This window comes from Oncorhynchus masou, chromosome 7 (assembly GCF_036934945.1).
Source record: "Oncorhynchus masou masou isolate Uvic2021 chromosome 7, UVic_Omas_1.1, whole genome shotgun sequence".
NCBI lineage: Eukaryota > Metazoa > Chordata > Actinopteri > Salmoniformes > Salmonidae > Oncorhynchus > Oncorhynchus masou.
In genome coordinates, this window is record NC_088218.1 from 14,741,924 (window position 1) to 14,766,835 (window position 24,912).

General features: G+C 44.2%; 2 protein-coding genes across 3 annotated transcripts; one reads left to right on the top strand and one right to left on the bottom strand.

Annotated features, from left to right (window-relative positions):
* The first annotated feature begins 2,930 nt into the window (after positions 1 to 2,930).
* LOC135543344 (calcipressin-1-like) lies at positions 2,931 to 16,848 on the top strand. 2 transcript variants are annotated; one of them, XM_064970533.1, is made up of 4 exons: positions 2,931 to 3,380; positions 13,585 to 13,758; positions 14,906 to 15,065; positions 15,222 to 16,848. In XM_064970533.1, the coding sequence occupies exons 1-4, from the start codon at positions 3,258 to 3,260 to the stop codon at positions 15,410 to 15,412; spliced, it is 648 nt and encodes a 215-aa protein (XP_064826605.1). In that variant the 5' UTR covers positions 2,931 to 3,257; the 3' UTR covers positions 15,413 to 16,848. The 2 variants fall into 2 exon arrangements, with proteins under 2 accessions (XP_064826605.1, XP_064826607.1); XM_064970535.1 differs by lacking the exon at positions 2,931 to 3,380 and adding an exon at positions 11,107 to 11,749.
* Positions 16,849 to 17,512: 664 nt separating this feature from the next.
* On the bottom strand, positions 17,513 to 19,394 carry LOC135543345 (small integral membrane protein 11-like). The gene is made up of 3 exons (XM_064970536.1): positions 19,266 to 19,394; positions 17,910 to 18,149; positions 17,513 to 17,745 (listed from the first exon to the last, which is right to left on the bottom strand). Exons 1-2 carry the CDS (start codon positions 19,287 to 19,289, stop codon positions 17,946 to 17,948), a joined length of 228 nt encoding a protein of 75 aa, XP_064826608.1. The 5' UTR covers positions 19,290 to 19,394; the 3' UTR covers positions 17,513 to 17,745; positions 17,910 to 17,945.
* Positions 19,395 to 24,912: the final 5,518 nt, after the last annotated feature.

A 24,912-nucleotide genomic window follows, 5' to 3' on the forward strand; every position in this document is an offset into this window, starting at 1 on the left:
CCTCTGCTATGTCTACATTATCCTCCTTCTTTTGCTCCTCCTCTACTTTGCTGCCTTCTGTGTCCATCCCCACCACCGCATTATCTCCAACCTGTTGCGGCTCTTCCCTCTCCCTACCACCTCCCTTCACTGCCCTATCACTGTCACCCTCTTCCACCTGTAGCTGCTGTTCTGTCTGTTGTAAACCTCCCTCCTCTTTAGAGCCGTTCTCACCCTCCTGACTGTCATTGGGCTGTATCAGTGGCTGTGCCTTGCTCTTGCTCCCTCCCTCTACCTCAACAGGTGGAGTGACAACATCCTGTGGCTGTTGAGCCGTGGTTGCCTGACTCTTGACGACTCCAAGCTCTATGAACTCATTGGTAACAAACAACGGGGGCTGGTGCTCTGTCGCTTGATGCCCCTCCTCTTTTTCTCTAAAACTGCTTTGGTTGTCTCTCCCTGTTCCTCTGTAACATGGCTTTTAACCTCCTCCTCTTTTTTCTCTGTACTCGTCTCACTTCCCTGCTGGTTCTCATCCCTCTCTTCTTGTGAAACCTGTCGATTTTTTGCCAATTTATTGTTACTTTCCTCGCTCTCTCCTTTATTGTCATTGGCTGGCTGATGTTTAGGCTCCTCTTCCTGTCCTCCCTCCTGCCATGTTTCTCTGACCTCATCACTACTGGACACCGTTTGACAGTCATCGGTCACTTGACTCCCGCTTTCATCACTCACTCTCGCCATGCCATCATCATTAGTCACCTGGCTGATGGGCATCTCTGCATCCTGACCGCCACTCTGCTCTCCCTTCGTTAACTCATCTGTAGTGGATGTGGTTTCTGGCTTTTGACTCTCTGTACACAGCTCTTCTTTACTCTCCACCTCATCATTAGTTGACGGGACTGGCGGTTCTGTTGTTGTCAAACCGACATTGTCCTCTGTCTTCTCTGTCTCATCAACAGACAACATGATTTGTGCCTTTTCTGCCTCTGGAGATATCTCCAAGGCTTTCCTCTCTTCCTCATCATTAATGGACTCAGTTTCAGGGAAACTAGGGGGTGGTGGGGGGAGAGGAGCTTCTCTCTCCTCTATTTCTCTCTCTTTGTCCGCCCCTGCTGACTCCTCCTCTCTCTCAGCGAACTTCTCTTCTTCAACAGCCTCTACAGATTTCTCCTGCTCTTTCTCCTCCTCTTCAATTACAACAACTGTCACGGTCAGCTCCTGCTCCCCTTTATCCCTCTCTCTCTTTTCCTGTAAACCAACCTCCTCTTCAATCCCCCTCTCCCCCTCCTCTCCCTCCTTTCCTCTACTCCCGCTAGCTTGCATCGTCACTTCGAAATGATCAGCTGCAACTGCAATCCCAATGTACTCCATGTCCTCGCCCACCTCCTCCCCCAGTTCTAACACCTCCTCTGCTAGTTCTACATCCTCCTCCTCTTCATCTCGTTGTCTCTGTCTGTCCGGGTTGGTACAGGTTCCTATAGGGCTGTGGATGATGGCTCCATTGGAGAGGTCCGGGCTGAGGCCATTAGCTTCAGACTGAGCCATGGTTACTGGAAGACCAACACACACTGGGAAGGAGTGTGTTCAAGGTTCCAACGAGTATGTGTCCAGGAGTTCAAGCCAAGTTTGAGAAAGTTGGATAAGTGTGTGTTTGTAGGTTCCACGGACGCATGCACAGCTTCTAGTTGTCGCTGCCTGGGGCTCCAATCTGTAAATAGTGCCTGTGTCCAGTTGGTCAAAGTACAATCTCTCTCTCTCTCTCTCTCTCTCTCTCTCTCTCTCTCTCTCTCTCTCCCTCCTTCTCCAAAGGATTAGGCTGAGTTTCAGAAGTTGATCCCCACATGACCAGCCTGCCTAATTTAAATCCGCCCAGAGCCTATATCCCCCCAGCCCAGCCCAGCTCCAGAGCCTATATCCCACAGCCCAGCCCAGCCCAGCTCTAGAGCCTATATCCCCCCAGCCTAGTACAGCTCCAGAGCCTATACCCCCCAGCTCAGCCCAGCTCCAGAGCCTATACCCCCACAACCATGCCTAGCACAGCATAGCCCCAGTATCCCACATCCCTCCCAATACCCCAGGCCCCTCTACTCCACTCCAACCCCCATCCATTCAACCACTTCCCTAACAATCTCCTCCTCCTGATGGCTGCCTTCATACATGCCCCCCCCCAAATCAGCCCCCCCCCCCGCCCTGACCCCTTGGAATTTTTCAGTTCTCCTTTAACATATCTCATAGAGTGAGCCTCTAATGAGGTCAGTGAGGATGCCCTGAGTTAGCTTTTCAGTAAAGCACAGTTGTCCTAGCACAATCCCTTATCCCCTTTCGGGCTTTTTAGGCAGAGTAGACCTATAAAACCACTGTCTGGCAGTCAGAGGTAGACCTACAGGCAGAGGCATCGGAAGGTAAAGGATTGCATTGTTGACCAAATTGAATTATTCACACAAGAGAATTTTGGTACAAAAGGATGAATAACCTTAGCAATTATTTATCTTTTAAATTTCATTCTTCGATCTAAACTTATTGATGATGCTTCCATCATACTCTTCAAATAAAGAAGTTCATCTAATACTGACTGTAGGCCTTACGTTTTTCAACGTTAGAGGGCAGTATTGCTATGTCTATAATGGTATTAAATATGATATAATAGCAGGTCATTTACATATAAATAAATAGACTTCACTTCAGTAGACATAAGTACGGCATTTGCAACGAACAGTTCAGGGCAAAATGACAGTGTGCTAAAACTCAACACAGTGTCAGCTAATGTGCCATCACCTTCAGAGCGTTCCGGTAATTTGCAATGGGGTAAAGCGCTGCGTAGACATCATTGATCTAAAACAGACTGTATGAGTCAAACTCGTTATCATGTAATATTTTGGACAATCCCGAATTGCAGTGATCAGTGAAGCTGCGTTGCGACAGTTCTAAACCGGAAAATCGCATCAGCTGTTTTTCGTCTCCTTGACGTCATCTCCTTTAGTCGATGTGCCACCAGCTCTTTGCCAGTACTTTCAGTTTTTATTGTAATATGCGTTTTGAATATAATTTATTGAGAAATATTTGGCCATAAAAAAAACATAACTACATTAGTTATTTAACTTTTGCTCATTAATTAATGACGACTCTTAAGGAGCTTGCGATGAGATAGTAGCTAAGCGCTTCTGCTAGCTAGCTAGCTGAAAGCTAACGGAGGACCACAGTATATTTAGCTACAGTGACTGCTAGGTCCGAACTGCAAGTTCAAACAACTAACCTGGCGCGACTAGAACAAGTACAATATGCAGAAATCAGAGAAGAGCGATGGTGCTGAGGCAACGGTCGACGTGCAGTTTACCGACCTTCCCAACGCCCTTATCGCATGCAAAGTAACTGAAGATGTTTTCAATGACCAAACTCTGAAGGTAAGGATGTGTGTTATGGTGGATCAAAGCATTCAACCAAAGCAAGCTTCCATTACATTACAATGGTTCCCTACTAAACAACTTAAACCTATTTGTGTGTGTGTGTGTGTGTGTGTGTGTGTGTGTGTGTACTCATGTTCAATCCAAAGATAGTATTACATTCCACTCCTCCAAAGAATTGGCATCTTTCTAAAGATGAGTCTTAGGCTCCTAGTTGTGTAGTTCCAATCAACCACTCACACCCTCATCACACACATGGAAATGGTTCCCTTCCATCCCCTGCCTGATTCCATAGGGGTTGGAACAGTTCCATCAGCAAGAACATTACTAGATTTCCCCCCATAACAAGGCCAGAATACAGGAAGCTTGGAAAAACTGAGATTCTGTCCTAACTGGGCCAGAATCTCAGAGTTTAGCCAAGGACCGATGCACACCGGCAGAGTGTTTATTTTACTCTTTCATTTCCTTGTCTTCTTTCCTTCATGACCACTTAGCTAGCCAATAAGTGAAAATGATATGGCACAAACATGTCGAGTCATCTCTGCTCCTCTCACCGATCTCTTGTCAGGGGTTTTGGCTGAGGAGGCTGTGACCTCTTTGTCAGTCAAATGAAGGCCACTGGAAGTAGACTATGTCGTAACACACTGTAATCAGAACAATGGAAAAGGGTGTATGCTCTAACTAGGCCAGATGTCATTCAGGAGATCCCCCTGAACAACAGCAGGGAGAGAGTTGGCAAGCAGGGGCCCTATTCAGTCAAAAGCATTTCTGGACTTTGAGGATATAGCCAAAATCATAAAACAAAGATTGGTATCTTTAGTAAAATGCATATCTGGTACACACTCCCATTATCTCAGTCTCTGATAACATCTAGCCTTCCTGAGGTCAGGTGAATGTGTCACAGGGGCTGAGTTTTTGTGTTGGAAATCTGACTAATGTATTTTTCAGTGTACACAACATTCTTTCGCTCATTGTCGGCTAGTCTTTGATTCAGAGAGAGTTTCCATTGGAGCTGGCAGGAAGTAAGGAACAGTAAGGACAGCAGTCATAAGCAGGAAGAGATGGGGGAGAAATTAGAGACGTAGTTCAATGTAAAGACTAGGCCCTATGCCTTGCAATTTGTTTAAAGCAAATAGAATAAATCCACACACTTGGGCTGTCCCGATAAAAACATTTATATTGGTTGACCGAAAGTCGTCCGTTCTGCATATAACAAATAGGATGTCTATATATCGAGGGGGAAAAAACACATAAAAAATTGAGTGATTGGAATTTTTAAACGTATTTTTCATTATAGACACACTATTTGTTTTAATAAAGTCAGCTATACGCATTGAGCTTGTCTGATGCTTTCAGCTCACTGTTTGATGAAATAAGATGCAGATGACTCAAGAGGGAGCCAGAGATCAAGATAACAGGAAGAAAAAACCTTAACCTGTCCCGACCATCCCCCTGAAGTTGCTAGTAATGGGCTACACAAGGAGTCCACAACCTTTCTCATGAGCAAAGCCAATTTATCTTACAATTTCTACCGATTTGCATGCTAGTTATGGTTTTCAAATGCACTTTTTCATGGAACAGTTTAATTTAATTTAGAATAACATCTTCACATCACAAAATCATTGTCATGTGGTTAATCAAAATTCTATCTAAATAAAAATTATACAAACTTAAAATGCAACTTCTATTGCCATTGCAACTATATAAAAATAGCCTACATAAAACCAACAAATAAAAACATTGCAGCCTGCAGGTAGAAAATATCCTGATAAAAGAAATATCATATAAATCACATTGGCTACGCATGGCCTGTCTGCAACGAACTTGAAACATTGTATCAACTATTAACTTGGGTCTGGCCCAGCTCACACTAGCAAACTTGCAACATTGTATAACATATTCTGGGCCCTCAGTTTCCTGTGCCAGTGAGCTTAAGACAGACACAGCTGTAAGTTATTTGTGCAATGGATAAGAAGTGATCAGGTAGGTCTATTTTATGACATTTCCACTGGATAAGAGCATGACATTTTTCCCTTTCACACTGAGTTGTTATCGAAAGGGAGAGAGCTGTAAAGATTTTTCAAATACACTACCGGTCAAAAGTTTTTGAACACCTACTCATTCAAGGGTTTTTCTTTATTTTTACTATTTTCTACATTGTAGAATAATAGTGAAGACATCAAAACTATGAAATAACACATATGGAATCATGTAGTAACCAAATCAAAATAGCCACCCATTGCCTTGATGACAGCTTTGTAAACTCTTGGCTTTCTCTCAACCAGCTTCAGCTGGAATGTTTTTCCAACAGTCTTGAAGTTCTCACATATGCTGAGCACTTGTTGGCTGCATTTCCTTTCCCACTCTGTGGTCCGACTCCTCCCAAACCATCTCAATGTGGTTGAGGTCAGGTGATTATGGAGGCCAGGTCATCTGATGCAGCACTTGGAATCCAAAATCTCCAATTTGGACTCCAGACCAAATGACACATTTCCACTGGTCTAATGTCTATTGCTCATGTTTCTTGGCCCAAACAAGTCTCATCTTCTTATTTGGTGGCCTTTAATAGTGATTTCTTTGCAGCAATTCGACCACGAAGGCCTGATTCACACAGGTCTCCTCTGAACAGTTGATGTTGAGATGTGTCTGTTAGTTGACCAGCGTTGGACTAGTAACTGAAAGGTTGCAAGATCAAATCCCCGAGCTGACAAGGTAAAAATCCGTTAACCCACTGTTCCTAGGCCGTCATTGAAAATAAGAATTTGTTCTTAACTGACTTGCCTAGTTAAAGGTAAAATAAAATAAAACATTTATTTGGGCTGCAATTTCTGAGGCTGGTAATTCTAATGAACTTATCCTTTGCAGCAGAGGTAACTCTGGGTCTTCCTTTCCTGTGGCGGTCCTCATGAGAGCCAGTTCCATCATAACGCCTGATGGTTTTTGCGACTGCACTTGAAGTAACTTTCAAAGTTCTTGAAATTTTCCGTATTGACTGAACTTTGTCACCTCTTGAAACTCCCCATTCCGGATCCGGGATCGTGACTAAAGCCTCAGGCTCATTAGCATAACGCAACGTTAACGATTTCTGAAAATCGCAAATAAAATGAAAATAATGCGCCTACTCTCAAGCTTAGCCTTTTCTTAACAACACTGTCATCTCAGATTTTCAAAATATGCTTTTGAACCATAGCAATTCACTAATTTGTGTAAGAGTATGCTAAGCTAGCTTAGCATTTTGAGTAGCATTTAGCACGCAACATTTTCACAAAAACCAGATAACCAAATAAATAAAATCATTTACCTTTGAAGAGCTTCGGATGTTTTCAATGAGGAGACTCTCAGTTACATAGCAAATGTGCAGTTTTTCCTGAAAGCGTCTTTGTGTAGGAGAAATCGCTCCGTTTTGTACATCACATTTGGCTACCGAAACGAACCGAAAATTCAGTCACCTACAACGTCAAACTTTTTCAGAATTAACTCCATAATATCGACCGAAACATGGCAAACGTTGTTTGGAATCAATCTTCAAGGTGTTTTTTCACATATCTCTTCATTGATATATCGTTCGTGGAAGCCTGCTTTCTTCTCTGAATTCCATGGAAAAATACTTGCAGCTGAGTTTTGCGCACCAATTTCGGCACAGGACACCGGGCGGACACCTGGTAAATGTGGTCTCTTATGGTCAATCTTCCAATGATATGCCTACAAATACGTCACAATGCTGCAGACACCTTGGGGAAACAACAGAAAGGGCAGACTCACTCCTCTCGCATTCACAGCCATATAAGGAGACAATGGAAAACGGAGCCTCAAAAATCCTGCTCATTTCCTGGATGCCGTCTCATCTTGGTTTTGCCTGTAGCTCACGTTCTAGGGCACGCACAGAGAATATCTTTGCAGTTCTGGACACGTCAGAGTGTTTTCTTTCCAAAGCTACCAATTATATGCATAGTCGAGCATCTTTTTGTGACAAAATATTGCGCTTAAAACGGGCACGTCTTTTTATCCAAAAATGATATAGCGCCCCCAGAGTTTCAACAGGTTAAAGTAATGATGGACTGTCGTTTCTCTTTGCTTATTTGAGCTGTTCTTGCCATAATATGGACTTGGTCTTTTACCAAATAGGGCTTTCTTCTGTATACCCACCCTACATTGTCACAACACAACTGATTGGCTCAAATGCATTAAGAGAGAAAGAAATTACATAAATTTACTTTTAAGAAGATACACCTGTTAATTGAAATGCATTCCAGGTGACTACCTCAAGAAGCTGGTTGAGGGAATGCCAAGAGTGTGCAAAGTTGTCTTCAAGGCAAAGGGTGGCTATTTGAAGAATCTCAAATATTAAATAGATTTAACACTTTTTTTGTTACTACGTGATTCTATATGTGTTATTTCATAGTTTTGATGTCTTCACAATTATTCTACAATGTAGAAATAGTAAAGATAAAGAAAAACCCTTGAATGAGTAGGTGTTCTAAAACTTTTGACCGGTGGTGTACATTGAGGAACGATTGTAATTCTCAATGGATGTAAAAACAGACTTTGTTTGCTTTCTCTTTTAGGTGAAGTAAACATTACTTTGAGAAGCTCCACAGCTCATTAGTGGTGGTGCATTAAAGCCAATCAGAAATACAATCAGATCCCCAAATGGGCACATTTATATGCCTACATTTGCACATAGGCCAGGTAGCATATAGGCCTACTTCAGTGCATAATCAGGTGCGCGTCCTTACTCAACGTTGGCAGGAACGCCCCAAACAAAAGAGAAAAGAACAACCATCAACCAGTCAACTAATTGGGGTCAGCCCTACCACACACGGTTGCTTTTGTTCATGAGAACCAAGTGTCAACTCACCATGGGTCTACTACACACTACTATGGGCCATACAAACAGTACTGTTGTGCGAAACAACAAACAGAAGTCAATGCTGTATGGAATTTACACATTGTTTGTTTAACATAGAGGCCTTGCTGGTGTGGTGACATTGGTGAATAGTGTCCGATTCAGCTGAAATGTATTTTCCTACTGATGGCCTCTTCCATGGACGGGAGGGGGCAGAAACAGTGAGACAGGTGCTCAAACCAGAACAGCTGGTCAAGCCACACATACTCCAACTTTCTCTCTCACTCACTCACACACTCTCTCACTCACACAGATCAATGATTGAATAATCAATTGGGCTTAGAAGGAAGTGAAACAGGGTAAAGGTCATAAAAACTTGACTGTTTTGAATAAAAGTGTTTTTCTTTTCACGGGGTCCTTTAAGGAGCTTTGAGTCAGCTGAGAGATCATGTGATGGAATATTCCACTGTGTGCATCAACACTGTGTTCTCCTTTAGGAATGTTTGACAAAGACACACAACGTTTCCATCCTATTCAGATATTCATCTCGTTTTAAGACCCGTCCCTGCCCTTAATCAGGTAAACTGTCCTGTCCAAATCAGAATGGCTTCCCTCCTGCAGTAAGGGCCACACATTATTACAGCAGGTCATTTTAATACAGGTCACCACCAGGGACTGGCCACACACGTGACACCCCAGAGGTTACCGAATGGAAACTGTGACCTGTACTGTCTTACTGTACTCACTGAGGGATTTGCGTGGCAGAGATATTTGATTCACAAAGCCTTAGGCCTGGAGAGAGAACAGAGCAGGTAGTGTGTGTGTTCTTGCACACTAGTACCAGACTGCAGCTGGTAGGCTTAAAGCTACATGAAGTAACTTTTTTTGGGGCAATTTGATCAAATTGACATATAAATGTGAGTTATAGATCTGCCATTCTCATTGAATGCAAGTCTAAGAAGCGGTATGTATATCTGTTCTATGTGTGCTATTTCTATTCTTCCCATTAAGTTTTGTTTTTGCGTCTTTTACTTTGTTTTGTACACCAGCTTCAAACAGCTGAAAATACAATATTTTTGGTTATAGAAAATATATTTCACAGCGGTTTAGATGGTACAATGATTCTCTACACTTGTTTTGTCACAAACTGAAATTAGGCGAACAATTTAGAATTTTATCAACCAGGAAATGGTGTAGAGATTTCTGCATATTTAAGTACTTTAAGTACTCTGCCTGAGTACAACCTCTGTGCACTTGTCTCTCTACGATGTGCTGGGGGGACAGAATCTCTTTGTTGTCTAGTCTTTGATGTAAAGGTGTGCATGCGTCTGTGTTGTCTGGTTTCTGGTGCTCTTCAAAACTATCAGTGACACTTTGGTCATTCCTGCTATTTCTGCCACTTAGATCAGACAATGGTGGAGTGTTCTAGAATATACAACCAGTTCTGAGGTTCCACCTGTCACTGTCTGAGGTCACACTCTGCTGTTCTAGGTTCTGTCTTCTAGCCGACTGGCTGGTCAATCACAGCCAATGGCTAGTATGATTTGTTACTCACTACCTTTCGTGTAGCAGCAGCTGGAGACGACATCTCAGACAAGAGTTGATGATCTCTGCATGCAGAATAAAAGTAGTGCTGTCAAAAAGTGTCAGTCGAGGGTCCAGACACAATATCTCGATACTGTTAACTTGCATGTAGGCCTGTGGGTGTAGGCTAGTTTTAAAGTGTGTGGGTGTTGTATGGAAACATGTGCCTCCCTCCTCTTCCTCCCTGCAGAGCAGCTGAGGTTTAATGTGAGTGTTTGTGTTTGTTGTTGTTAACCATCTCCAGACCTCTGTGTGTGTGTGACAGTGTACGTGTGTGTTAACCATCTCCAGACCTTTGTCCTGCCCTGTTAGTGTGGGTGTGTGTGTGTGAGACTAACTATCTCTTTCAGAGTTCCTTTGCATAACACTCATTGTGTGTGTGTGTGTGTGTGGGGGGGGGGGGGGGGGTGGCGGCGGCTCTCAGCCCTGCATTTTTTCCGTCCTCTCTGTTTTGGTTTCATATTCCTATTTTCCATTCCCTCACTGGAACATTTGCTTTCTCACACACACACACAAACACACACATACAGATTGTCACTTCACTACTAACACACAAACAAGTGTATACTACATTTAGCACATACATTATAGACATACATGCTTAGCCTTTACTTTAGTCTCTCTCTCTCATCCATTTTTCCTCTCACAGTGCTGTTAAGCTGCATACTTTCCATAAGAACCAGTTCTCCTTCATCTCTCTCTCTTCTTCCCTTACTCTCCACACAGACCTCTGTTTTTCAGGCTGTCTCTCTCCCTTTCTCTCATGTACTCTGTTAGTATCTCTTTCTCTCTCGTCTGTGTCTCTCTGTAGTGAAGCTCTCGGGCATATTTATACCCAGAATGACGTGTGTTTTCCACGGCTGACGCTCAGCAGGCCAGAGTCAAGTGCCCCGATAAGCTGATTCAGTGTATGTGTGTGGTTTTATTGTGTCAGATTCATGGCTCAGTTTCTGATTTGCACATATTTTCCATTCACAACTAAGCAACAGATTTGTCATATGTTTTGTGTGTGTGTGTGTGTGTGTGTGTCTGTGAGTGAGTGAGAGAGAGAACAAGAGAAGAGTGAAGAGATTAACACTTCAGTCTGATTTAGGATTGATTTAGTTATTTTCCAGTCCTCTGTCTTTCTCTGTCTCACTGCCTCTCTAATTAGTCAGCAAAGGAGAGAGGGAGGGACCATGTCTGAGTGAAGGAGGGAGGGAAGAAATGAAGGACACACCCCCTGTGTCAGCGGGTTGGCTGGGAGTGAATGAACCATGGAACGAAGGAAGAGAAGAAGGAGAGAGAGGGAGGGGCTGTGGTGTACGTCAGTAGTTGTGACTCTCATATAAGTGGCTGCAGAGGCAGAGAGAGCCGGAGACCAGACAGACAGAAGGCTTTATTATATGAGACTTTTACAAATGCAGCCCATAGTCTTGTTGGAATGTTCTACAGCCTAGACGGAGGACTGTTTTCAGCTGTTGTGTAGCTGCCTGTGTCTGTCCTATAGACCTCACTGCCAAGGGTGGAACCTGAGCGCTAACTCTGGATCTGGGCTCGCTGCTCAGTAGCTAACTGCTTCCGGCTTGAACGTCACTGGACATTTTGGCTCTTCATTTGGCTGCAGGCTTTTCCAGCTGTCTTAGTGGGGTGCGGACTGTACAAACAGAGAGAGATAGAGAAGAGGAGGAAGTAAGGGAAACGGGAAAAATACGTTTTATTTTTTGTGGGAACGAGATCTCCCTCAACCCTCACGCTGGGGAAGGCGGCGCAACCCCCCCACACCTGTCATCTTCATCCCGGCCCCTCCTCACAAACTCTGACCTCCCGCATTATCAGGTGGAAAGGCCTCTGCCTCCCTGCCCTTCCCATCATGCACCTCAAGACCACCAAGTGTAACGCCTTCTGCCTTGTTGCCTCGGTGACCAACCAGGAAGTGTTTGACAGGCCTGAGTCCCGGGTAAGAAGGCTTTATATGTCGCCTCTGATCTGTCTCCTAAAACTGATCTAAAGTCAGATTCTGTAGCCTTTGAGGTCCATTTGTCAGTGGTTGTAATGGTTAAGTAATCTGCTCCAAGATCTGTGCTTGGCTGCAGCTTGTGATTAGTTCTCACTGAACGAATCGTTCCAAACTGCTTTAGACCAATGAGATGCAGCGGCCCTCATGGTCTGAGCTGAGCTCCTTTCAGACCGCTGTCACACTGGGTCTTTCTTTAGCGACGGACCCCGACGCTCACCAAGTCCAGGCACGCACACAAGTTGAGCAGGGTTGCCATGACAACCGAGCAGTGTTCCTCATTTTAAGGGGACAGTTTAGTCAAGCATTTTGCAGCAGCTATTTTTAGAAGGGCGGGGGTGGGTAACATTAGGCCTGAAAGACTGAAGATATGAAACGAGGTTGGTGACGGTGTTTTCAGGAAAGGTACTTACAGTACAAGTCTTCATACACTTGACAAATGTACCTTTCAAATCACAATGCATTTGGCCTTTATAGGGTTTGGTTTTATTGTCATTGTGCCTGGACTGGTCTTGGGTTTTTATTTTTATTTTTTAACCCTTTTTCTCCCCAATTTCGTGGTATCCAATTGTCCAATCGCTGCAACTCCTGTACTGACTCAGGAGAGGCGAAGGTCAAGAGCCGTGCATCCTCCGAAACACGACCCAACCGAGCCGCACTGCTCCTTGACACAATGCCCACTTAACCCGGAAGCCAGCCGCACCGATGTGTCGGAGGAAACACCGTACAACTGGCGACCGTGTCAACGTGCATGCGCCCGGCCCGCCACAGGAGTCACTAAAGCGCGATGGGACAAGGGCATCTCGACCGGCCAAACCCTCCCCTAACCCGGATGACGCTGGGCCAATTGTGCGCCGCCTCATGGGTCCTCCAGTCGCGGCCGGCTGCGGCACAGCCTGGGATCAAACCCGGGTCTGTAGTGAAGCCTCTAGCATTGCGATGCAGTGCCCCAGACAGCTGAGCCTCTTGGTTTTAGGCTTTTTGTTGGGCTTCTCTCCCACTGCTGGTTCTCTCCCAGGCAACAGTCTCATAACTGTAGTTAATGTTTGTTAGACTATTATTATCTGTGGGATCATGGTGACTGAGCAGTTTTGAGAAGCATAGCCTATTTCTGGGTAAACAGACCATTATGTATTTAATGTATTACGTCATTCCATTACTAATGCTGTGTGGCAACATCACTATCCAACTCACTTGTACTGTACCTTCTCTCTCACCCCCTCTTTCTCTCTCGCCCTCTCACCCCCGCTTTCTCTCTCGCCCTCTCACCCGCTTTCTCTCTCGCCCTCTCAACGGCTTTCTCTCTCACCCCCTCTTTCTCTCTCGCCCTCTCACCCCCTCTTTCTCTCTCGCTCTCTCACCCCCTCTTTCTCTCTCGCCCTCTCACCCCCCCTTTCTCTCTCGCCCTCTCTCACCCTCTTTCTCTCTCGCCCTCTCACCCCCCCTTTCTCTCTCGCCCTCTCTCACCCTCTTTCTCTCTCGCCCTCTCACCCCCGCTTTTCTCTCTCGCCCTCTCTCACCCTCTTTCTCTCTCGCCCTCTCACCCCCTTTCTCTCTCGCCCTCTCTCACCCTCTTTCTCTCTCGCCCTCTCACCCCCACTTTCTCTCTATCACCCTCTTTCTCTCTCGCCCTCTTTCTCTTTCGCCCTCTCACCCCCTCTTTCTCTCTCGCCCTCTCTCTTTCTGTCTCGACCTCTCACCCTCTCTCTCGCCCTCTCACCCCCTCTTTCTCTCTCGCCCTCTTTTTCTCACCCTCTTTTCTCTCTCTCCTCCTATAGGCCAGTTTTGAGTCTCTGTTCCGCTCCTTCGACCCGGACGTGAACTTCCAGTTCTTTAAGAGTTTCCGGCGTGTGAGAATCAACTTCAGCGATGCACTGGCTGCCGCTGAGGCGCGGCTCCGACTGCACAAGAGCGACTTCAACGGCAAAGAGATGCGCCTCTACTTCGCACAGGTAGAGACACGACTTCTGTACATCACCCAATGCCCCCATACTTTATGTACATCACCCAAAACCCCCATACTATATGTACATCACCCAAAACCCCCATACTATATGTACATCACCCAATACCCCCATACTTTATGTACATCACCCAATGCCCCCATACTATATGTACATCACCCAATACCCCCATACTTTATGTACATCACCCAATGCCCCCATACTTTATGTACATCACCCAATGCCCCCATACTATATGTACATCACCCAATACCCCCATACTTTATGTACATCACCCAATGCCCCCATACTTTATGTACATCACCCAATGCCCCCATACTTTATGTACATCACCCAATGCCCCCATACTTTATGTACATCACCCAATGCCCCCATACTTTATGTACATCACCCAATGCCCCCATACTTTATGTACATCACCCAATGCCCCCATACTATATGTACATCACCCAATGCCCCCATACTATATGTACATCACCCAATGCCCCCATACTTTATGTACATCACCCAATGCCCCCATACTTTATGTACATCACCCAATGCCCCCATACTATATGTACATCACCCAATGCCCCCATACTTTATGTACATCACCCAATGCCCCCATACTTTATGTACATCACCCAATGCCCCCATACTTTATGTACATCACCCAATGCCCCCATACTTTATGTACATCACCCAATGCCCCCATACTATATGTACATCACCCAATGCCCCCATACTATATGTACATCACCCAATGACCCCATACCTTCAGTTACTTGGATCTTTTGGTAGTGGAAATATGCTATGCATTACAAATAATAGCTCCCAAGTGGCGCAGCGGTCTAAGGCACTGCGTCACTAAAGACCCGGGTTCGATCCCGGGCTGTATCGCCGTGATCGGGAGTCCAATAGGGCGGCGCACAATTGGCCCAGCGTCATCCGGGTTAGAGGAGGCCTTTACAAGTAGGCCGTCATTGTAAATAAGAATTTGTTCTTAACTGACTTGCCTTGTTAAATAAAGTTAAACAAATTATTTAAAAAAAGTGTTTGTCACTTTGGTTTCGCTAGCAGCAGTGTTGGCACTGATTTGATTCCATTGATCTACATTGAGCCTCGTGTCTCGCTCCCCCCCCCGTCTGCCCTGCAGTCCATCCTCATAGGCAGTCCCCGCCTGGAGCCCCCTAAACCTGACAAACAGTTCCTGATCTCCCCCCCAGCCTCGCCACCGGTGGGGTGGCAGCAGGCCCCGGACGCCGTGCCCGTCATCAACTACGACCTTCTCTGTGCTATCTCCAAACTAGGGCCAGGTACAACACACACACACTTGCTACAATGAGGATGGGAACCTAAAATAGATTTTAATTCAATGTGATGGAATTACAGTAGCTGTCCTTTGTATTGCCATCAGTTTGATTGTGGCCGGTCCTACAGTGTTAACTGTCCTCTCTCCAACTCTAAATTAGGTGAGAAGTACGAGCTGCACACCGGCACCCCCACCACCCCCAGCGTAGTGGTCCACGTGTGTGAGAACGAGCAGGACAGCTCGGGGGGCGAAGACGACACAGAAGGAAGCACCAGCAGCAGCAACCGCCCCCCTCGCCCCAAAATCATCCAGACACGGCGTCCGGATATCACCCCCGGTGTCATGCAGTGAGCGGCAGAGAGAGGGGGCACTCTAACATCCACAAAGTATGTCTCCCACATCTGCCTCTCAGAAGTCAATGACAACCTGGCCCTGGGAGGATGCTGTTGGGACATGTAATACATCCTCTCTAACACTAGGGGGAGTCGCCTCTCAAAGCCCTGCCTTTTCATGGAGAGAGAGAAACGAAAAGAGAGCGAGAGACATTCATCTCTTATCATTTCACATTTAATTTCTCTTTCGTCCTCCATTTGGAACAATATTAAACACTTGAGAGAAAGAGAAGTAGACAGAGAATTAAGTGCAAGGGATGTTGAATATATTTGCTGTAAAAAAATGTTTTACTTAATTTGCTTTGTAACCGTTGTATATGTTCATGGTCAGGCATGGTAGTGAGAGAGATGTTGTAGTCCTCTCTAGAGAGACACGGGGGGATCAACTTTCTTTGGATTCATTGTGACTTGTAATTCAGGACCCCGTAACAAACCTTGTCTATAGACTCATTTCATACTGTGTACTGGATCCATCATTTCCTTGTCTATAAGATGTGTGTGCATGCTGCAGTGGAGGCCGACTCATAATAATGGCTGAAACGGGCCGAATGGAATGGCGTCAAACTATGTGTTTGATGTATTTGATACCATTCCACCTATTGCGCTCCAGTCATTACCACGAGCCCGTCCTCCCAATTAAGGTGCCGCCAACCTCCTGTGGAATGCTGCCATCACTAGCTCAGCGATTTACGATGTTTCACTCATCGAGGAGTACAAATTACATTCTATTTGATGACATCACAATAGACCTAATTATTATTCATGAATAATTCCTAATGGTCTTTACGCCAGGCCTAACATTTGTAAGCAGAACACTTCAAAGTTACTTTCTTAGCAAATGAACCTGTCAAGGAGTGAATTCTATGAAAGGGACTTGTTCAATAATATGTCTCCAATAATGACTCCTCTGCTTCCATAGCATTGAGATGTTACTGTATGTAAATACAAGCTCCCCTCCTAGTTCATCCTCCTTCGACAGAAATGGCTGCCATATCACGCTGATCACACGGGGCAGGGATGGCCTCCTGCATGGGTCTTCATAGCTTACTGTACATTTTTGCTGCACATCTTCCTGGCCAGTATGGCTGGTCTCACTTGACTTACACGGCTATTTTGGGGCCATTAGGGCTCTGAAATGCAGTTACTGTAGGAGGGTTGGTTGTGTGCACTGCTGTCAGAGAGAGAGAGGGGGGTTCATAGGTTGTAGTGGGAGGCTTGTGTAGATGCACTGTGAAATGTTTAATGCATGCGCCATCACAGCACATCTGGAATGAAGTTATCCACCCCAGCGGTTTAGTTGCATTAGTCATTTAGCTACTTTTGTACTCTGAACTGTCATTATACTCTGAATAATAATCTAGTGAGTTATCATGGAATAAAGACTTCACCGCTAAAGTCACGGGAATGTGTGGTTTGTTTTAATGTGGTGGTTTATTTTCAAATGTTCAACATAGGCAAGTACTGTCTGGAGCCACTTCACATTCTGGCCAATTGGCGGCACTTCGCTGCCTCCCTATGGTGACAGTTGGATGTGCACCCTTTCAAACTATCACCTTTACAAGTTAAAAGTTGTCACAGGCACAAAGGTACAGTGAAATGCTTAACTTGTTAAGTTCTACCCAACAGTGCAGTGCTCAATATCAAAATAACTAATAATTGTTTAAGAAAAACATCAGAAATAAGAGGAAGCTATATAAAGCAGGGTCAGTTCCAATGCCAAATGTACAATGTGCAGGGAACCGAGCCATGTACAGCCACTAAGACTTCTCAATAGTCTAATACATTTGATTAAGTGCTTTTCACTTAACGGAGATAATCAGCAAGTTTTAAATTATCTATAAAATCATTCAAATAAGTACCAAAAGTACACATCATACAGACGAACCAGGGAAAACAGTCAACATGATAACAGTGCTATAGTGGCTTTCTCATCTCCTTGATCAGGAAAAATTAAATGCCCCCTAATGTGTAGTCAATAGACTGACAACCTCTCCATCACACCACTGTCTCCAACATTCAGCTCTATACATCAAATGTGACAAAGAAAGACCGCTTCAACAGAGGTACAAAAACAGTCTTTATTTACAAAACATCTGGTGGCTCTGAAGTTAAAAGTTTGTGTAAAAAAAGAATGACACCCGCAGCAATGTCCAGGACCCCAGGCCTGTTCTGGGTGAGTACTGTCCAACAGGAACTAGACATTCTCAACACTTCCTCCCCAGACCAGCCAATCAGAGCTCCGTCCCATCCTTGGAGCATGTAGGTCCCCAGGCAGGTGACATACTGTAGTTCCTGGGAAGAAAGGGGAAATGTTTAGCTCAAACTGACCAATAACTACTGTACTTTAAAGACATCATACCCTTTGAAGCAGCTTTGAAAACACCCATTGTTATCTACCAGTCTATATTGCTGACTGATTTCCAAATGGACTCATTTTGTATTGTATTCAATTTCACCTTTCATCTGCTCACACTCTCCCTAGTTCCTCCGGGTCAGTCATCCTTCTTGTTGTCCAGGAGCTCGTTATCCAGGAGCTCCTGCACCTGCTCCGCTATCCTCCTCTGCTCTGCCCTCTGTATCTTCAGCTTGGCCTCTTCCTTCTTAGCCTGATAGATCTTCACTCCAGCGAAGCCCAGGCACAAGACCAGGGTCTTCAATGCCAAGATGTAGAAGAGCAAAGGGACATTGTCCAATGCCTGGAGGGAGAGAGAGAAAGGAGCAGGGTGATGAGAGAGAATGAGGCTGTGTGTTTAGGTCATGAAAGCTCATGAAGGCTGGACATGAAGGCTCATGAAGGCTATAATTCACTATAGAACAAATCTATAAAATATAAAATCAGCCATTCTGTGGCAAACTAGATGGAAAGAAAATGAGAACTTGTTTGACCAACAAAGTTGTCCGACTTAATATAATCCTCTGTCATGCTCAATTGCACAGTGGACCAAGTAGAGGACCAAGTCACTCTCCACAAGCCCCTCTTACCATCCCTCAAGGAAGGAACACTCTAGAACAACAGTTCCCAACCTTTTTCAGTTACTGTACCACCAACTGAATTTTGCTCTGCCCGGAGTACCCCTAAAGTACCCTCTCATGCATTTTAACAGTAAGCCTATGGTCTCATGAGCCTTCTCAGGTACCCCCTGTGGATTCCCTGGTTGAGAACCACTGCTCTAGAATTCCACAAGGGACCAAAATACTACACCGACCCCCCCCCCACCCCCCAACCCCCAACCCCCACACCAAAAGTCCAAAGACTAGAAGTCAGCTGACACCCAAACAGTCACCATAGTTGGCAGGACAGCTGCAACCATCCGTATACTAGGCCTGTCTTCTGTCAGTGTGTGTCACACACACACACACACACACACACACACACACACCAAATTAGCTGATCTTTTTATAATTAGAACCTGTCCGTTCAGTTACTTGTAAAATGAGCTGACTTTTAGATCTGCTTCTCTGCGCAGCGCCTGCTCAAGACGACCCTCGTGAACTAGACCAAATAAACGGTGCTGCGTAGGCTGCAGTATTTATAGCAAGACTATCCTAAAAACGTTGTAAATGCGTCACTGTACAAAGCACTCATAACAATGTAGCTAACCAACAACAGAGAATAAAAAATATCTTAAAAACGTAACACTGCACTGTCCATGCAAATAGCAAGTGTCATTATCAAGTCACAACAACATTGGAGAGGATGGGCAGCTTGCCAGACATCAACGACCTCGTAGCGGAATAAGGGACGATTTATAGAACACAATACAACGAAATTGTTAGTAATGAATAGACTTTTATTAATATATCTGACTAACCTTCCAGTTGATCATGTGGTCCATGTCTGCTGTAATGTGACGTTGGACGGAACTGTTTTAAGAAAGTGGCTTTGGGTGAAGTTTCCCCAAGCACAGATATATGTGGCACTGCTCCGGGAGGAGGTAAAGTATAATGTATTACTTCTGGAGGCGGGGCTTAAGACATTCTACCAATAAGAATGCACACTTTGTTTGATGTACATTATTTGGACCAATCGTCATCTAAGAGTCGTAGAACAAACCGGTAGGTTAGCCAATGAATGGGCACTGAGAGTTTCACGGGAAACATGTTATGACAAATGGAAAAGAACCGTCTAGAAGTGACTCCAGAGATATTCTTACTTCTTACTATAAGGTTACAAATTTGTAACGGGGTTTGCTAATCTGATTAGCAATGTTATTATTGCTGAATCAGATTAAATGTACACCTACTCCATCACCAATTACGGATTTAACCATTCGAGTGTCACAAACTTTGTTGTACTTCTTGCCAACATCTAGCTATAGACACCGCCATACAGTTCAAATTATATTTATAGCCTATTATAAACCAGGTAGTTTGGGACCAGTATGTTGATTGGCGGGAACAGCATATCAACGGTGTGTATATCAGACAATATACCATGGGTATGAGACAAAATGCTTGTTAATTATGTTGGTAACCAGTTTATAATATGAATACAGCACCTCAGGGGTTTATGGTATAGGTCTATGGCCAATATACACTGCTAAGGGCTGTGTCCAGGCACTCCACTTCACGTCGTGCATAAGAACAGCGCTTAAGGGGGGTATATATTGGCCAATACCACACACCCCCTCTGGCTTTAATGCTTAAAGGTATGCTGTGTTCTATGGAAAACAATTTTGGCTATTTGAGGTCAAGCTACTATGACAATGCCTTATTGTTCAGTATCCTCTAGAGGGCGATAAATTGCCTCTCCATCAGTCTGTTGCGTAGGGCGTTTATACTCCTTGGCACAGATCTAGAATCAGCTCATGAATCCAAAATCAAAACGTTAACCATCAAGACCAAAACACCAAACTGACCTTAGATCAGTGTCTGGAGGCCGCTAGAGATACTGAAGAAGACACAGGGCATGGAGCGGATCACTTTTGTCAGGGCAGGATCATTGTTGGTCACCACCCTGACAAAAGTGATCCGATCCAATTTGCCTGTGTTTTCTTCTTCTACATGCCAGGATGTAGAAGAGCAGAGGGACATTGTCCAACGCCTGGAGGGAGGGAGAGAAAGGAGCAGGGTGATGAGAGAGAGAGAGAATGAGGCTATGTGCTGTGTGTTTAGGTCTACAAGAAAAAGTTACAGAGCCAACCAAGGCTCATGAATGTTGGTAATGTTCAGGTTAATTCACTATAAAACAAATCTTTAAAATATAAATCAGCCATTCTGTGGCAAACTAGATGGAAAGAAAATGACTGATTGTTTGATCAACAAAGTTGGCCTTTCAAAGTGTGCTTGCGACAACATGTCGACTGAATTCACTTGACAAAAATTATTTTTTAATGAAGTCGCCTTCAAGTCGCTGCAGTTACTTCTCAGCCATCACCTGCATTTTGGGAAGCGCTATTTGTGAATCAATGTTTTTGTTTGACCCACGTGAACATGGCCAAAGACCTGACTGAAACAAGAACCAACATTGCCAGGATTCTAAAGCTACAGGGGATACAAATGAAAGTCTCTCTAACCAATGAATTGTACACGTTATGTTTTTCATTTATGAGTGTGTGATATGTGTTAGGGTTAGAAAAGTTTATTTGGATATTTATAAATAAATAAAAACAACAACAATAGCAGCTATGTTGACACTGCCCTATTGATATGAGCCTTGCTGTTGGAAAACCCTTACACTGTATGACCTTCGGCTGTTGCAGGTGCACCTACCCCCAACTTCACTCTCCGACTTTCGTCTACGGTCGGCTTCGTTAGGCTTAACGCTCGAACACACCAGCAAGAGGACACACGTGTGTATGTGCATTTGGAATGGCTGTGTTCGAGAGAATCAAAACCGCAAATGGTGACTGACTGACTGATATACAAATAATAAGGAGTGTTATTTCTGATTTGTAGATCAGTCAGTTAGCAGTCACCTGCAGTCGTTTTGATGCTCTTGAACATGGCCAATGTCTCACCCCCTTTCCACATCTGCACTGATCTGAAAATAACTTGACAGGTGGGAAGAAAAGGAAATAGTATTGTGACCTCTAACCCCTTCCTCCGGCCCCTTCCATCTCTCCCCGGGCCACACCACCCAATGGGCTGACAGGGCGCAGAGCCTGCTGGGAGAAACAACACAGGATTCTGGGAAAAGCAGAGGGAGGTCTTTTCTTCTTAATGAAAACACCACCTGTGTTCCTCTTTATACAGTAGAATATCTGGGTATCAAAGAGTCCTTATTTGTTTAAAGATGTTTTTTTTGTTGAGCGGTTAGATCTGAACGTGTTTGTTTGCTTTCTAGTCGTCTGAAGAGTGCTGGAGAGAAACACTTCCCTGCTGAGGACACACAGCTGATGGGGAGGATGGATATCCTCACACACACACACACACACACACACACACACACACACACACACACACACACACACACACACACACACACACACACACACACACACACACACACACACACACACACACACACACACACACACACACACACACACACAGCTGTTAAACGAGGTCAGTTTGTCATTTAGGTGAGTGAGAAAGTTACAGACGTACAAATATCATACCCCCCCCTATAAATGCTAACCTCCCCTGTTATGATTTAATGGTGAGAGGTTAGCACGTCTTGGTGGTATGAAATTTGTTCAGCCAAACATGGCTCCCTACCCAGGATTCCATGCCGCTCCCTACCAGTACTCTAAAGGACTGGTCATTCACTAGCAATGTACTTGGCAACATGATATGCCAGAGACAGAACAGTGATGTGACGCCCACTTGGCAGCCAGTTACTTACTCTGACCTACTTTCAGCTAAACCACAGGAGTGTTACTTACTCTGACCTACCTTCAGTTAAACCACAGGAGTGTTATTTACTCTGACCTACCTTCAGCTAAACCACAGGAGTGTTATTTACACTGACCTACCTTCAGTTAAACCACAGGAGTGTTATTTACTCTGACCTACCTTCAGCTAAACCACAGGAGTGTTATTTACACTGACCTACCTTCAGTTAAACCACAGGAGTGTTATTTACTCTGACCTACCTTCAGCTAAACCACAGGAGTGTTATTTACACTGACCTACCTTCAGTTAAACCACAGGAGTGGTATTTACTCTGACCTACCTTCAGCTAAACCACAGGAGTGTTATTTACACTGACCTACCTTCAGTTAAACCACAGGAGTGTTATTTACTCTGACCTACCTTCAGCTAAACCACAGGAGTGTTATTTACACTGACCTACCTTCAGTTAAACCACAGGAGTGGTATTTACTCTGACCTACCTTCAGCTAAACCACAGGAGTTTTACTTACTCTGACCTACCTTCAGTTAAACCACAGGAGTGTTACTTACTCTGACCTACCTTCAGTTAAACCACAGGAGTGTTATTTACTCTGACCTACCTTCAGCTAAACCACAGGAGTTTTACTTACTCTGACCTACTTTCAGCTAAACCACAGGAGTGTTACTTACTCTGACCTACCTTCAGTTAAACCACAGGAGTGTTACTTACTCTGACCTACCTTCAGTTAAACCACAGGAGTGTTACTTACTCTGACCTACCTTCAGTTAAACCACAGGAGTGTTATTTACTCTGACCTACCTTCAGCTAAACCACAGGAGTTTTACTTACTCTGACATTCCTTCAGCTAAACCACAGGAGTGTTACTTACTCTGACCTACCTTCAGTTAAACCACAGGAGTGTTATTTACTCTGACCTACCTTCAGTTAAACCACAGGAGTGTTATTTACTCTGACCTACCTTCAGTTAAACCACAGGAGTGTTATTTACTCTGACCTACCTTCAGTTAAACCACAGGAGTGTTATTTACTCTGACCTACCTTCAGAGTAAGGCATGTTTTCTTCTTTTGGCTCTATACTCCAAAAGTTTAGATTTGAAATCAAACGTTGATTATGAGGTTATAAATCCTCTTTGGGATAGGCGTGCTGCTGGCGCCCCACCTCGACAACATCCGGTGAAATTGCAGAGCACGAAATTCAAAATACAACATTTATAATATTAAACATTCATGAAAATACAAGTGTCTTACATTGTTTAAAAGCTTAACTTCTTGTTAATCCAGCCGCTTTGTCAGATTTCAAGAATACTTTATTGTGAAAGCACACCATGCGATTATCTGAGGACAGAGCCCTGAATACAAAAGCATTACAAACATTTTCCAAACAAGCAGAAGCGTCAAATCCCAAAAAAAGTCTGTTTATTTGGCACGCTTGACGCAGTAATCCACCGGTATCCCTCGTTCAAAATGCATACAAATTAATCACGAAAGTTGCCAATAAACTTTTCCAAACAAGTCAAACAATGTTTGAAATCAATCCTCAGGTACCCTAATGTGTAAATAAACAATCAAATTTAAGACGGAGAATAGTATGTTCATTCCCGGAGAAAAATAACGAAGTGCACGCCCTCGCCAACGTGCGCTACAATACTACAGCCAAAATGGGAGCCACCTAGAAAAACTACAATTTCTAGCTCATTTTTCAAAAAACAAGCATGAAACTCTTTCTAAAGACTGTTGACAACTACTGGAAGCCCTGGGAACTGCAATCTGGGAGGTATTCCATTGATATTCCCATAGACAGCCATTTGAATGAGTGGTGACTACTACTGCTACTACTACGTCATTTCCGGTCACAACTTGCAGACTTGTTTCCGAGTTGCTGTGCTGTGCCTTTTATTGCCAACCTATTTTGCTACCTGACAACTTTACGTGCGCGCCCTCACCAACCTTGTAGTCATAGCAGATAATATTCTAATCTTTGGTGACTTTAATATTCACATGGAAAAGTCCACAGACCCACTCCAAAAGGCTTTCGGAGCCATCATCGACTCAGTGGGTTTTGTCCAACATGTCTCTGGACCCACTCACTGTCACAGTCATACGCTGTACCTAGTTTTGTCCCATGGAATAAATGTTGTGGATCTTAATGTTTGAGGATAATAAGAACAATCCGAAATTCCTTTTTGATACTGTCGCAAAACTAACTAACAAGCAGCATTCCCCAAGAGAGGATGACTTTCACTTTAGCAGTGATAAATTCATGAACGAAATTCTTTTTGAGGAAAAAAATTATGATTATTAGAAAGCAAATTACAGACTCCTCTTTAAATCTGCGTATTCCTTCAAAGCTCAGTTGTCCTGAGTCTGCACAACACTGCCAGGACCTAGGATCAAGAGAGACGCTCAAGTGTTTTAGTACTTTATCTCTTGACACAATGATGAAAATAATCATGGCCTCTAAACCTTCAAGCTGCATACTGGACCCTATTCCAACTAAACTACTGAAAGAGCTGCTTCCTGTGCTTGGCCCTCCTATGTTGAACATAATAAACGGCTCTCTATCCACCGGATGTGTACCAAACTCACTAAAAGTGGCAGTAATAAAGCCTCTCTTGAAAAAGCCAAACCTTGACCCAGAAAATATAAAAAACTATCGGCCT